Here is a 16,271-nt window from a genome sequence, read left to right as displayed (position 1 = left end):
TATGTGACTCAGTGCAGATTGACTAAGTCTGGCATGCCATAATTGATCTACCCTCTGCATTCCTCACAGCCCCAGTGGCCTGCGTTTGATCCTGATCTATGTTAACCTACTCTATGATCAATCTAACCATTGCCTCCCACATAATCCTCCAGTTTTCACTAATCTATGTGTCTATCTAAAAGTCTTTTAAGTGCTGCTTTACCACCACCACCACCACTGACAGTGGATCCCACGTACCCACCACTCTTGTTAAAATCCTACCTCTGACAATCCCTGTATGTTTTCTTTCAATCACCTTAAAATTATGTCCCCTGGTATTAGCCATTTATGCCCTGAAGAAAAATTCTGATTGCATACTCTTATCATCTTGTACACCTCTGTCAAGTCATCTCTAACCCTCCCTGTGATTGGATGAGTTTCCTCTGGTTTGCTCCTGAACCCCAAACTGAAGTGGGCAGGCAGGTTCATTGGCCCCAGGATGAAGGCAGCCATAGGACACTTAGGAGAGTGTTTGGTGGGCATTTGACAGAATACTTTCAGGGGAATAAGTGGGAGAAAGTATGAAATGGGAATGCTCCAAGAACTACCACAAACTCAGTGGGTTAAATGGTGTTCTTGGTTGAGTGGTAAGAGTGAAACACAAGAGATTCTGCAGATGCTGGAAATCCACAGCAATGAACACAAAATGCAGAAGGAAATCAGCAGGTCAGGCAGCATCTATGGAAATGGACCAACAGTTGATGATTCAGGCTGAGACCCTTACTTCATCAGGACTGGAAAGGAAGGGAGAACATGCCAGAATAAAAAGCTGCAGGGAAAGGGAAGGACAAGCCAGGTGAGTGGGGATGAAGGGATGAAGTAAGAAGCTGGGAGGTGACGTGGAAAAGGTAAAGGGCTGGAGAAGAATAAACCTGATAGAGGTGGAGAGTGGACCATGGGAGAAAGGGAAGGAGGGAAGGAGGGGGAGATGATAGGTAGGTGAGAAGAGGTCAGAGTGGAGAATAGAAACAGAGGGAAGGAGTGGAAACAAAAGATTACCAGAAGTTGGAGTAAACGATGTTCATGCCATCAGGTTGGAGATTACCTAGACAGTATATGAGGTGTTGCTCCCCCAACCTGAGAGTGCCTTCATCATGGCAGAAGAGGAGGCCAGGGACTGACATGTCGGAATGGGAATGAGGACAGGAACTGAAGTGGTTACCCACAGAGAAATTCTGCTTCTTGAGGACAAATCTGATCTGCTTAAAGGCTGCATCAGAATGGCAAGTGTTTCAGGATCTGGTTGACACACACATCAATCCCACCACAGCCATTGACCAATACTCCCACCACCTCATGAATGTGTGTTAAAAAAAATTGTTTTCTCTGGTTTAACTCTGCGAGCCAATAAAACATGGCTGCCAAAAAAAAGTCAAAATAAATAACTGAGCCAAGTCCAAACGGTCTTCAAGTTCCTTAAATAACATTTATTTTGAGCAGGCTTCGGAACAGGCTGCTAACTTCTGCAGATTGGAGGATCCTTGGAGAGTTCCACACTCACAGACGGGTACAGAAACAAAGGATTTAAGTGCATTGTAATCCAGTGCGTCTCAGCCACAAACAAGTGACCAGCTCCAGCCCTCTGGGTCTTGGTGCCGCCTTCAGTCGATCACTGACCACAAGACCACCCCTCTGGAGCTGACACAGCAACAAATCACCGACCACGTGGATCATTTAAACTTCAAGGTGCAGCAGTCAAGTGGGATTGAACTTCATTTAAATCAGCAAACAGCTGATTCAACAGGACTTCTCAAACCTGTGGCCTCTACACAGTTGTGGGTCAAGGGAGTGACCCTTCATCAACATCGTTTTCCACTATCTCAGTAGATGGGAGGTGCAATTATTTACCTCTTGTAGTTATTAATGATTCCTTTCCCTCTGTATACACGGAAGATTCACAAGTATGTTGAAGGCTTCAATTATATGGCGAGACTGGGGGTTTTATCCCTGAAGTGAAGGAAGCTGAGGGGTGACCTTACATTTTTACTTTTTATTTATTTTAGCGATACAGTGCAGAGCAGGCTCTTTCAGCCCTTTACGCCAGCCCACCCCAGCAACCCTGATTAACCCTAACCTAATCACAGGACAATTACAATGACCTACCCAGTACATCTTTGGAGTGTGGGAGGAAACTGGAGCACCCAGGGGAAAAGCCAGGCAGTCCATGGGGAGGACGTACTGAGACCCAGTGCCAGAATTGAACTCTGAACTCTGGAACGGCCCGAGCTGTACTAACGTCACGCTCGTGCTACGCTACCATGGTCAGGGATTATAAAATCTTGAGGGGCATAGATGAGGCAAATGATCACAGCCTCCCCCTCCCCCCCCTCCCCCCCCACAACAACAAGCATAGTGGGTAGTGGGCATAGATTTAAGGTGAGAGAGGAAAGGTTTCAGGGAAACCTAACGGGCAAGCTTTTTCATACAGAGGGTGGTGGGTATATGCACATGTAGAAGTGGGCATAATTATAGGAAAGATTAAGCAGGGGTTTCCACCCTCGGGTCCACGGACCCTTTGATTAATATTATTGTTCCATGGCATAAAAAAGGTTGAGAATCCCTGGTGTAAAGGGATGTGGACCAAATGCAGGCAAATGGGACTAGCTCAGGTAGACAACTTGGTTGGCATGGATGGGTTGGGCTGAAAGGTCTGCTTCTCTGTTATATTCCTCCATTACTGATGGGCCATTACAGTAAAGGGCCACTTTCAATGCAACCCCACCCAGAATCACACAGAATCACCACACAATTTATTTCTGAACTACCAAGAGGGTTGTCATTACAAGAAATGAAGGCTTTCATGGGAACCAGTCGCAAGGTCTCTGGGGTTTGGCATAATGTAGTCAAGACACACTCATAGTACAGAACAACACAGTACAGTAGTCCCTTCGGCCCAACTAGCCCATGCTAACCATGGCACCTACCCAGCTACTCACAATTTCCTGCTTTCACTCATATCCCCTAAGCCCCCCACCCTCCACGTACCTGTCCTTGTGCTTCTTAAAGGACACTACTGCACCTGACTCAACCACTTCCTCTGGCAGTTCATTCCATATAATGACAAAACTCTGGGTGAAAACTTTGCCCTGCCCTTCTCACCCTAAACTTATGCCCCTAGTTTTGGAGACTAGGAGACATTATCTATGCCTCATAATTTTAAACATTTCTATAAGGATGCCCTTCATTCTCCTAAATTTCCAAGTAATAGGGACCTAAACTGACCAACCTTTCCCTATAACTCAGGCCCTCTAGTCCTGGCAACATCCTCGTGAATCTTCTGTGTAATCTTTCCAGTTCAACCACATCTTTCTTATAACAGGGTGACCAAAACTCCAAGCGTGGTCTCACCAATGACTTATACAATTCCAACAGAACATCACAACGCAGTGCCCTGACTGAAGGCCAGCATGTTAAATGCCTTTTTTTTTAACCACTCCAGCACCTACCCTGGAGATTCTCTATCCAGGTATAAGATACAAAGGCCTGATAACATCTCTCACCTCAAGGACAGTTTCTATTCCACACTTATGAGACTATCAAATGTTCCCGAGAATGATGAGAGTGACTCTGGATCTTATAATCTACTCTTTGTGACCATGCACCTTGTTGTCTACCTGCACTACACTTGCTCTGTACTGTAACACTTCATCCTGCATTCTTTTTCCCCACTTTGTACTACTCAATGCACTGTTGTAATGAATTGACCTGTATGGACTGTACGCAAGACAAGTTCTTCCACTGTACCTCAGAACATGAGGTAGTAGTAAACTAATTTTATTACTTCAATGATCTATGCACTTGTAACCCTAAGTTTCATTGCCCCGCTGCACTCCCTGGTGCCCTACCATACTCAATACATGTTCGATGGTAGTTTGACTTTCACACTATCTGTACAGGTTCCTGTTCTCTCATTATGTTGCTACCAACGCAGATACAGCAAAGCTCCACAAACGCTGTCGAAAACACTTCATAAGAGGGACAAGTTGAGTCAAGGTTCAAATGAAGACCTCATTCTGTCCAGACACATTTCCACCCCTCCATCAGTCGTTCCGTGATTCCTCTCGGCAAGCTGCAACTTGGCACTGACTGAGAATTAGCAATGTACTCTCTAGTCATGCCTAGTAGGTGCTGAACTGAGACAATCCCCATATAGAAGGCATACGGAATTCACAGCTCAAGGGCCTACAGAGAGTGGATGTGGAGAGAATGTTTCCTGTAGTGGGGGAGTCTAGATCCAGAGGGCACAGCTTCAGAAGCATGTCCATTTAGAAGAGAGTTGAGGAAGAATTCTTTAGTCACAGTGTGGCGAGTCTGTGGAATTCACTGCTACATACGGCTGTGGATGCCAAGTCACTGGGTATATTTAAAGTGTTGGTTGATAGGTTATTGATTAGTAAAGGCATCAGAGGTTACGGGGAGACAGCAGGAGAACGGGGTTGTGAGGGCTAAGAAGAATGACGAGCGAATAGCCTAATTCTGCTTCTGTGTCTTATGGCCTAACCCTTGGGAGATATTGGCCCCTTGAGCCCAAGGTGCAATTTAAGTAGAATTCCTGTACGTGAAAGGAGGGAGTCAGGTTTTGAAGGTCGTTCATAGCTCAGAAACTGAAAGGAGCCACGAAAGGCAAGAGACCATTCTCATCCATTAAAGCTTTCAATCTGATAAATTCTTTTACTCCTTCCATTTAAAATTATATAACAGACTAAATGAGATTCAGGTCAGCCAACAGTTCAACAGCGGTGCTGCATGTGATCTAGTGGTCAGTCCTCTCCCCCAGACGATTCTTCCTCTGCCTCCTTTAGCCATTTGATGAACCTCTGGACCTGAGCAACAAAGGAGACAATATGAAATGCGATGATGCAAATCTCACAGTGCGTCAATTCCCAGCCATTTACAGGATGTTTGCTGTACACAGTTAAGTCAGCCTTCCCGGTTCCAGAGTGATTAAGTCAATGTACACGGTCACAGAATAAACATCAACCTTGCATACTGTCAGCCAGGCATTATTGTTTGAGATCACACTGGCTATTATCTGTCTGAGGCCAGAAAATGGGTGGAACTAATAGCTAAAGCACAAGAGATTCTGCAGCTGCTGGAAATCCAGAGCAACACACACAAACTGCTGGAGGAGCTGAGCAGGTCAGGCAGGGCCTATGGATAGGGAAAAAGGATCAACATTTTGGGCCAAGACTCTTCATCAAGACAGAAAGGAAGGGGGAAGAAGCCAGAATAAGAAGATGTGGGGAGGGTAAAGAGTACAGGCTGAAATATGATAGGTGAAGCCAGATGGGTTTGAAGTGACTTGCCAGTGAAATGTTGTCTCACCTGGAAGGACTGTCTGGGGACTAATAGTTATTCTGACAGCTGTATCTAAACTTAGTCCCAAGATCAATTTTATTTTATGGCTGACACGAGGAAATCTGCAGATGCTGGAAACTCAAGCAACACAACACAAAAAATGCTGGTGAATGTAGCAGGCCAGATAGCATCTATAGGAAGAGGTACAGTTGACATTTTGGGCCGGGACCCTTCGTTAGTGTCCCGGCCCGAAATGTCGACTGTACCTCTTCCTGTAGATGCTCCCTGGCCTGCTGCGTTCACCAGCATTTTTGTGTGTGTTGCTTGTCTTACATACTGTCTATACAGATCAGAACATTACAGTGTATTGAGGTAGAACAAGGCAAAACATAACAATGCAGAATAAGGTGAAAAAGATGCAGATGGAGAAGGTGCATGACCAAAACGAGGTAGATTGTGAAGGCTAGAGTCCATCTATAGGGGAACATTCAATAGGGTAGAAGCTGGCCTTGAGCCTGGCGATATGTACTTTCAGACTTTTATGTCTTCTGCCCGATGGGAAGAAGGGAGAAGAGAGATTGAGTGAATGGGGTCTTATTCCACCTTACATAATGGTCACATGCAGGGATGTGACTGCATGGGAGAGGGTGCAGAGAAGATTCACCAGGATGCTGCTTGGAGTGCAGTGTTTAAGACAAACTGGATAGATTTTCCTCTGCGTGCTGTTTGCTGAGGTGGATTCTGACAGGGTTTGAGCATCTCAGAAACAGAAATTTTCAGGCATAATATTCTCTGCAGTTTACAGAGAATGGTGGATAAAACAAAAAAAAAAGATCCTGTGAGGGGCAGTGGCAGTTCTGTAGGTGAAAACATCTTGTTAATGATAGAGGTCAGAGAAAAATGGCCAGATCAAGCTGACAGGAAGGCAACAGTAACTCAGATAACCACAAATTAAAACAGTGACGTGCAGCAGAGTATCTCTGAACGCACAACACGTCAAGCCTTGATGTGGAAGTGGAAGGGGCTACTGCAGCAGAAGACCATGAACAAACACTCAAAGCCCATGGTACAGGAAGTACCGAATAGCCACTGAGAGTATACAGGAAGTTATGAGTGGCATAGATCGAAGAAACTTCCTAAAAATTATTTAAAATGAGACAGTATATGTTAGGGGTAACATATTAGCAGAACCTTATTCCACCGAGAGGGTGTTTGGCATCTGGAACATACTGCCTGAGTGGGCGGTGGAGAATGAAAGTCAGGTTTTATATCACCGGCATATGTTGTGTATCATTTGTTGTTTAGTGGCAGCAGTACATTGCAATACATAATAAAAATTATAAATGACAATACGCATCGATAAGAAATGAAAATTAAATAAGTAGTGCAAAAAATGAGGGAAAATATTGAGGTAGTGTATATGGGTTCATTGTCCATTCAGAAATCAGATGGCAATATTCCTGAAACATTGAGTGTGTGTCTTCAGGCTCCTCTACCTCCTCCCTGATGGTAGCAATGAGAACAGGGCACGTCTTGAGTGAAGGGGGTTCTTAATGCTGGATGCTGCCTTTTTGAGGCATTGCCTTTTGAAGGAGTCCAGGATGCTGGGGTGGCTAGGGAGTTTATAACTTTTTGCAGCCCTTTCTGATCCTGTGCGGTGGCCCCTCCATACCAGACGGTGATGCAACCAATTAGATTGCCCCCCGGAGTACATCTGAAGGAGGTAGAGTCTCTCATAATGGGCAAGTTCCTGGTGAGCAATGGAATCAGAAGTGATGGAGCAAGTGCTGGTACCTTGATGGATGGCACAGACAGACCACTACGTTATATGACTCTAAGGGTGAAGGTCATCAAGTAAAGAATGCCCGATGATCAGTTTCTCTCCCATGTCTTATTGTCAGGAACCATGAGATCATAGAAATTTACTAACTTGATTTGAGTTTTTGTTAATGAGGTGACGAGGGTGATTTATGAAAGTAGAGCTGTAAATGTTGTGTAAATGGAATTCATGATGATTTAGCTATTTGGATTGAGAACTGGCTTGTCCATATTAGACAGAGGGTAGTGTCTGTCTTCAAACTAGAGGTCTGCCTTACTAACATTCACACAGAGATCTGTACTGGGACCTCTACTCTTTGGGATGTATAGAAATGACCTGGATGAAAATGTAGGTGGGTGGGTTAGTAAGTTTGCAGATGATACAAAGATTGGTGGTGCTGTGGATATTGTAAAAGACTGGCAAAAAATACAGCAGGATGTAGATCAGTTGTAGATATGGACGAGAAATGGCAGGTGGAGTTTAACCCGGCCAAATGTGAAGTGTTGCACCTTGGTAGGTCAAATGTAAAGAGACAGTACACTGCTTAGAACAAGATCCTTAACAGTGCTGATGAGCAGAGGGACCTTAGGATCTGGGTTCATAGCTCCCCGAAAGTGGCTGCACAGGTTGATAGGGTGGTTGAAAAGCCATATGGTGTGCTTGCCTTTGTTGGTCAAGCACATACAAAGACATACCATTCTATGTTCTATCGGAGCAGGATTCGGTCTATCAAGTCTGCTCTGCCATTTAGTCGTGGTCAATCCAACTATGATTAGCAGATTGAGCTGGTGTGTGTGTAACAGGAGCACCACCAAGTCATTTGGCAACCTCTGAGTCTGAAAGCACTCTCTTATCTTGTGTGGAAAACCCCAGTTGTTGTTTCCACACACCGCACTTTCTCTGTGACTGCAACACTATGTTCTGCATTCTGATTTCCTTTTACAGCTTCCATGTAATTATGCAGGTGTGATGCATCTGGATGGCATGCAAAACAAAACCTTTTCACTATATTTCAGTAAATAAGATGTAAAACCTGGACAGTATTTAAATACCCAGGTAGGCTCTGGGCCAATTGCTGGAAGTTGGGATTAATGTGGGTGGGTACCCATTAATCTGTGGACTGAATGGCCTGTTTCCATGCCTTGGCGCCACTGTAGCGTAGTGATTAGTGCAATACTATTACAGGTCGGTCGTTCCAGAGTTCCAATTTCAGTTCTGATAAATCTGAGTTAAGAAGGTTAATTGGTCATTGAAACTGTCCTGTGAATAAGCCAGGGTGAAATAGATGGACTGTTGGGCCAGAAGGCCCGTGCCACACCGTATCTCTAAATAAATACAGGACTGAGCAAGAGTCTTAGACTCATACGTGCAGCTCGGGAGCCGAAGAATTTAGCACAATACTCTATTTGTCAACAAGCAACTGACAGCCAGTTTGTACAGCTGGCGGGAGGAAAGAATGTTGGGGATGGTGAGGGTGGAGCATCACGGGAGGGATTTGGGGCAGGTGACAGAGAAGGTGTGCTGGGGGGATGGGGTGGGGTGGGTGCAGACACACCCAGCCCTGAGACACCAGGCAAGATCATTTGATTGCAAATAGTTGGTTTAACGATCATTACAGAATGTCTCTTAGGTGCCTCCTGATCCCTTCCCCTTCTCCCTCTCCTTGCCCCCTTCCCATTTTCAGTTCACAAAAAAAAAAGATAAATCAGGTTTATCATCACTCACGTGTCACGAAATCTGGTGTTTTTTGCAGCAGAAGTACAGTGTAATATATAAAATATCTACAATACTGTGCAAAAGTCTTAGGCACCCTAGCTATATATGTGTGTGTCTAAGTATTGTACAGAAGAACTAAAGAACAAACAATAAACAAATGCACTGATCATCAAGCAGAAGTAAAGTGTCACAGTGCGCACTCACCCCCTGATGCTTTCGAAGCCGTTTTGCTTTCTCTGTTGGTGCTGTCTGAGAGAACCAATGCAGAACAGCCTCTTCTGCCAACACTTCCAGCTGGTACAAGGTCATCAGCACCTGAGCCACAAACAGAACAACCTTAGAATACCTCTTCCTGCTCTGAATTTTGCTGTTCCTATAGTTTAAAAAAATAAATTGAGGTTCTTTTGCTTACTGCTTAACTGCTCCCATCATTCATTGCCCAGGTAACCCTGGTTACACCTTATCCCCATGGTCATCCCGTCGGACATCCCAGCCACACCAACGTCCCTGTAGTTTAACAAGCAGGGCAGCACAATAGCATAACGCTGTTACAGGGCCAGCTGTAAGATCAAAGCTCGAGACCCTCCACTGTCTGTAAGGAGTTTGTACATTCTCCCCATGACTGCATGGGTTTCCTCCCACATTCTAAAAGCATATGGATTAGGGTCAATCAGTTGTGGGCATGCTACGTTGGCACCGGAAGCATGGCAACACTTGCAGGCTGCCCAGCACAATCCTCACTGATTTGATTTGATGCATCTCACTGAATGTTTGGATGTACATGTGACAAATAAAGCCAATCAAAACTGTTTAAGAATACACTTTGTTGCCCAGTTCTGACAAACAATCTTCAACCTGAATGGTTCGCTATATGTGCTGCCTGACCTACTGAGTATTTCCAGCATTTTCAGTTTTTAAAAAATTATTTCCAGCATCTGCAGTTTTACTTTTAAAGATTTTAACTGAATCAAAACAATCTGCAAAATATTTTACTTCCCCAGAGCTCTGTTGTCCATACCTTACCTCACGGTTCGTAGATCAACAGTGCTGCCAATTTAAATTGGAACATCAGCTCAATTATAAAATTTTAAAATACAAGAAACATTCAACACAGAAATAGTTGTTTTAACATCAGTACGCTTACGAATTGTCTTGGGATCCTTCTTTAACCCACTTGACATTCGAAATTCTTTAAGATCTTTCTAATTCTTTCTTAAGACAAAAGGCAGGATGTCGGTGCTGGAGGCGAAAGTTAGGCTGATTCTGATTGCTCTTCCATGACGTTTACTCCCCTCTCCATGGCGATGAGGCTGCGAGACTGCTGTGTGATGAACCAAGACTGAGGCTATGGACCTGCTCCAGGTCAATGGACTCAATTTGGTTTGGAATGCTGTTGCTTGCTTTTTACTGATTACATGATTTGTGTTTTTTTTCCCCTCCTTCTCTTTCTCTGCACATTGGGTGTTAGCCTTTTTTAAATTGGGTTCTTTCAAGGTTTCTTGCTTTGTGGCTGCCTGTAAGCAGATGAATCTCAAGGTTGTATAATTTATACATTCTTTGATAATAAATGTACTTTGATTCTTTGAATCCTACATACTCTATATCGCTCAAGACTCCTTACTTCCAGTTGTCTGTACCTGACTTTTTTTCACTCCTTAAGTAAATCTTTAATATCCAAGGTGCCCTAATCTTGTCATCTTTGCCTTTCATCTTTACTGGAACAGGCTGGCTTCTGAAGCCTTACCAACTTTCTTCCAAAAGACTCCTACATATCAGCTGTTGTTTTACCTGCAAGCATCTGCTCCCAATCTAATTTCGTCAGCTTGTCTCTTACTATTGAGATTGGTCCTCCTTCATTTCAAGACCTGCAGAAAGCTGAAAACTCAGCTGGTACCTCCATTGTGGGCACCAGCCTTTCTGCCATGAAGGGCAGCTTCAAAAGGCGATGTCTCAAGGTGGTATCCATCATTAAGGACCCCTATTACCCAGGCCAAGCCCTCTCTCATTGTTACTATCAAGTAGGAGATGCACACACTCAACATTTAGGAACAGTTTCTTCCCCCTCTGCCATCAGATTGCTGAATGGACAATGAACCCATGTACACCACCTCAGTATCTTTTCTTCATTTTGCACTACATATTTAATTAATTTTAAAAAAGTATTTCTCATCACAATTTATATTTTTGTGTATTGCAATGTACTGCTGCCACAAAACAAATGTCACAATATATGTCAGTGATATTAAACCTGATTCTGAACTTGCTACATGTAATTGCTGAATTACATGTCTTGATGTGAGATCTTTTGAGGTCTTCCAACCCTTGGTTCAGATTTTGCCTTTCTTTTTATCTTTACATAAGCTCCTGATAGAACCTTCCTGGAGGAATTCATGACCTAATACAATTATTTTAGCCTTGAGGTCATACAACACAAACTGACCCTTATCCCCATGGACCGACCTCATCACTTTTCATAACTCGCACAATTATGGTCACTGCAGCCAAAATGCAACCCATTAACACCTTGACATCTGCCCCCCAGTTTCAGTTCCATAAGATATAGGGAAATTCGGCCCTTCAGCCTATCGAGTCTATTCTGCCATTCAATCATGACCAATTTTATCTCAAGATCAATCAAGAACGTATCAATCTCTGCCTTAAAGGCACCCAATGATATCGCCGCCATCCCCCTCTGTGGCAATGAATTTCAAAGATTCATTACCCTCTGCTGAAAAAATTCCACCTCATTTCTATTCTAAAGCCCCCCCCCACTTTGTTGAGGCTGTGGCCTCAGATCCTAGACTTTCCTATTAATGGAAGCAACTTCTCCACATCTACTCTATCCGGGCCTTTCAGTATCTGGTAGGTCACCTAACAAATTCTGCCCCTTGCATTGTCAATATCATACTGACTTATTGGGAGACCCATAGTATATCCCCAGAGGAGTGATTGCTCCTCTCTTATACATAATTTCTAAACATACTGCCTTGTTCATCAGTTGCTTAAATGCTGCTGTTTGGTTCTCCCTAATCTCTCCCCTCTTTTGCCTTTTCATCAGGTTTGAACTTTTTGTGTTTTGGAGTATTAAACTGCTAGTCTCTCCTGTGCCTCTGTGAATGGAATATTGGAATGAGAATGGGGTGTATTATCAATGGCTTTTCATGATGTGAAATTTGTTGCTTTGCAGCAGCAGAACAGCACAAAGACAAAGTTGCTATGAAATTACAGAAATAAACAGTGCAGAAAAAGGAATAACAAGGCAGTGCTTCAGGACCATTCAGAAATCAGATGGCAGAGAGAAAGGATGACTTTTCTGAATCATTGAGTGGGAGTCTTCAGGTTCATGTACCTCTGCCCTGATGCAACGAGATGATGGCATGTTTTAAATGGTGAGAGTCCTTAGTGATGGATGCTGTTTTCATGAGGCACTGCTTCTTGAAGATGTCCTCAGTGGTGAGAGAGTTGTGACCACTGCCTGAGTCTACAACCCTCTGCAGCCTCTTGTGATCCTGTGCATTGCAGTCCACACACCGGACTGTGATGCACTGTACATCTAAAGAAATATCTAAGTTTTTGGTGATAGGAAACCTTCTCAAATTCCTTATGAAGGAGAGCGGTTGGCATGCCTTCTTCCTAATTGTCTCACTGTTGGGCCAGGATAATCCTTCAAGATGCTGATGGCTAAGAACTTGAAACTGCTCACCGTTTCTACCACCTAACCCTCGATGAGGTCTGGTGTGTTTTCTCCTGACTTCCTCTTCATGGTCCACAATTCCTTGGTTTAGCTGACATTGTGTGTGAGGCTGTTTTTGCAACAACCGTCAACCATAATTACTAGTGCCAATCCATGTTCTAAGCTTATAAGACTTAACTGTGAGGCTCCTTACATAAAGACCTTAAGACACAGGAGCAGAATTAGGCCATTTGGCCAATCAAGTTCGCTCTGCCATTCTATCATGACTGACTTATTATCCTCCTCTTCCCATAAAATAAGCCTCACAGCCTTCCAGAGCTCCCTAACCTGCCCAAAGCTGCTCTGCCCACTGTTCTTGCTTAGTGTATCCTCTATATTTCCCTCCCCACTTGCTGCACTGCTATTAAGCTTCTCGCCTTCACTGCCAAGTGAATTTAAACATTCTAGGTATCAATTCCAGGCACCTTGGAGATATCACACAAGCACTAATACAATGTGAAAATCACCATAAGTTGTTGAAGAAGCTGCAGTTGGGGTACTGTGTAGAGTTTTGGTTTTAGGAAAGACATGGTTAAAGTGGAAAGAGTGCAGAGAAGATTTGCGATGATGTTGCTGGGCTGGAGGACCGGAGTTATAGGGAGAGGTTGGCCAGGCAAGGTCTTGGAATGTAGAAGAATGAGGGGCAACCTTATTGAAGTGTTTAATAGGTAATGGTTACAGTCTATTCTTCAGTGAAGGCAAGTCTAAAACTAAAAGGCAAAGGTTTAGGCTAAGAAGGGAATAATTTAAAAACAACCCTGGGGGACAATTTTTTACACACAAGAGATGGTGAACATATGGAATGAGCTGCCAGTGGAAGTGGTTGAAGCAGGTGCAATAGTATCACAGAAGTATGCAAAGTTTTGGCATGACATCTAAAACTTTGACAAACTTCTATAGGTACATGGTGGAGAGTATACTGATTGCTTGCACCATAGCCTGGTATGGAAACACCAATACGCTTGAATGGAAAAGCATACAAAATGTAGTGCATACTGCCCGGCCCATCACGAACAAAATCCTCCTCCACCACTGAGCACATCTACGTGGAGAGCTGTTGCAGGAAAGCAGCAATAATTATCAAGGACCTTCACCACCCAGGCCATGCTCTCTTCTCTCTGCTGCCATCAGAGAGGAAGCACAGGAGCCTCAGATCCAACACCACCAGGTTCAGGAACAGTTATTACCCATCAACCAGCAGGCTTTTGAACCAGAGGGGATAACTTCATTCAACTTCACTCACCCCAACACTGAACTGATTCCATAACCTTTGGGCTCACTTTCAAGGACTCTACAACTCACTCTTGATCCCCGTCTACACCCCTCATAATTTTGTATACCTCTACCAAATTCTCCTCTTAACCTTCTATGTTCCATGGAATAAAGTTCTCAACAGGCACAGGCTAGGTTTTTTAAAACAGCACAGTTGAGACTTTTCACACGCTCAAAGTTAGTTTGTTTTCATGTTTATTTTTCCTCTTTTAACAACTTCCTCTCCTCATCCCCACCCCTGCCCCAGAGGACGCACCGCCAGCTTTACCAAGCGCTGTTCAGGAGACTGCTTCACCGCCCTAAGATGCTCCACCCAAACTCAAACGATGTGAAGCAGCAGGGAGAGACCAGGAAATTCCAAACACAAGATGCTGGAAATCCAGAGCCACACACACCAAAGCTGGAGGAAGACAGCAGGTCATGCAGCACCTATGTAAATGAATAAACAGTCAACATTTCGGGCCGAGGTCCTTCATCAGGACTGGAAAGGAAGAGCAAGAAGCCAGAATAAACTGGGGGGCAGGGGAAGGAGTACAAACTGGCAGGTGGTAGGAAAAGCCATGTGGATAGGGGAGGGTGGGTTAAGGTATGAGGCTGGGAGGTGATAGGTGGAAAAGGCAAAGGTCTGGAGAAGAAGGAATCTGATAGGAGAGGAGAGTGGACATGGGAGAAAGGGAAGGGGAGAAGGGGCACCAGGGGAGGTGGCAGGCAAGTGAGCAAAAGGTGTGGGGGCAGAGTGGGGAATTGAAGGGTGGGGGGTGGGGGGGGAAGTTGCCTGGAGTTGGATAAATCAATCTTCAGGCCATCAGGTTAGAGGCTATCGAGATGGAATATGCAGTGTTGTCCTCCAACCTGAGTGTGGTCTCATCGTGGCGGTATAGGAGGCCTGGACCAACATGTTGGAACGGGAATGGGTATAGGAATTAAAATGGTTGGCCACCAGGAAATGCCGCTGTTGGTGGATGGAGTGGTGGTGATCAAAGTGATCCCCCAACTTATGTTGGGTCTCACCAATGAAGAGCAGGCCACATCAGGAGCACCAGATACAATAAACCACCACAACAGATTTGCAGGTGAAATATTGCCTCACCTGGAAGGACTGTTTGCAGCCCTGAATGGAGGTGAGGGAGATGGTGAATAGGCAAGTGTAGAATTTCTGTCACTTGCAGAGATATGTGCCAGGAAGTTGATTAGTGGGGAGGGCTGAATGGGTAAGAAAATCACAGAGTGCAGAAAGCAGAGGGTGGGGGGGGGGTGAGATAAGGGTGTGTTTGGTGGTAGGATCCTATTGAAGATGGCGAAAGTTGTGGAAAATGATGTGTTGGATGCAGAGGCTCATGGGGTGGTAGGTGAGGACAAGAGGAACTCTATCCCTGTAAAGGTGGCAGGAAAATAGAGAGTGCAGATGTCTTGGGAATGGAGTAGATGTGGGCGAGGGCAGGATCACTGGTGGAGGAAGGGAAACACCATTCTGTGAAGGAGGACATTTCTCGATATCCTGGAAGGGAAATTCCATGCATTTTCTCCAGGAAATGGCTGGGTTCCTCGAAATCACATTGCAAGTCTGAATGGTTCAGGCTGCTAACATGAAACATTAACCGTTTCTCCTTCCAAAGATGTTGCTTGGCCTGCTGAGTAATTCTCAAAAGTTTTAATAGTCTGACAGTAGAATTTGATAGCTCACGGCATGTTTTCAACAGTAAAGCTCTGTAATTTTTTTTTAAGATGAATTAGTACATTGTGAGGCAGGTCACAAGCTGTTAACAACACTCCCAAGGGGCAACAATGAGAAGTGCCAAAGCAAAGAACAAACTGGCTTGCAAGTCTTCGTAATAAAGAACAGAATAAAGACAAAAAGTTCAGAAAGGGATAAGAATTTAACTTAAGGCAACATGGAAACAAAATTGAAAAGTGTGACGAGTACAGGACTGCAGGTGTTATATTTGAATGCATGCAGTATAAGGAAGAAGGTAGATGATCTTGCAGTGCCATTAGAAATTGGTAGGTATGATGTAGGCATCACAGTGGCTGAAAGATCACAGGCGGGAGCTTAACATCTAAAGATACAAATGGGGGGTGGCAGAGAGGTTGGGGTGGCTCTGTTTGTTAAAAAAAAATGGTATATCAAATCCTTAGCAACATACAAAATGCTGGAGGAACTCAGCAAGTCAGGAATCATCTGTGAAAATGAACAGACTGTGGACATTTTGGGCCAAGACCCCCCTTCATGACTAAGGAAGGGGGAAGATGCCAGAATAGAAAGGTGGGGGGAGGGGAAGGAGGACTAGCTGGAAGGTGATAGGTGTGAAAGGTCAAGGGATGGAGAAGAAGGAGCCTGATAGGAGAAGAGAGTGGACTACGGGTGAAAGGGAAGGAGGGGACCCAGGAGGAAGC

The 16,271-nt window shown here is 44.4% G+C and overlaps 1 protein-coding gene across 1 annotated transcript in view; it reads right to left on the bottom strand.

Moving 5' to 3' along the window:
* Positions 1-4,683: 4,683 nt before the first annotated feature.
* Positions 4,684-16,271, bottom strand: part of eif2b5 (eukaryotic translation initiation factor 2B, subunit 5 epsilon) — a 113,448-nt gene continuing 101,860 nt past the window's right edge. Inside the window, exons 15-16 of the mRNA XM_072254896.1 lie at positions 9,077-9,187; positions 4,684-4,862 (exon numbers count right to left, since the gene is read on the bottom strand). Of these exons, the coding sequence (XP_072110997.1) occupies positions 4,800-4,862; positions 9,077-9,187 (174 nt within the window). The 3' untranslated portion in view covers positions 4,684-4,799. The remainder of the gene's footprint in view (positions 4,863-9,076; positions 9,188-16,271) is intronic.

This window comes from Mobula birostris, chromosome 4, assembly GCF_030028105.1.
Source record: "Mobula birostris isolate sMobBir1 chromosome 4, sMobBir1.hap1, whole genome shotgun sequence".
Taxonomy (NCBI): domain Eukaryota; kingdom Metazoa; phylum Chordata; class Chondrichthyes; order Myliobatiformes; family Myliobatidae; genus Mobula; species Mobula birostris.
This window is presented reverse-complemented; position numbering and strand designations above follow the sequence as displayed.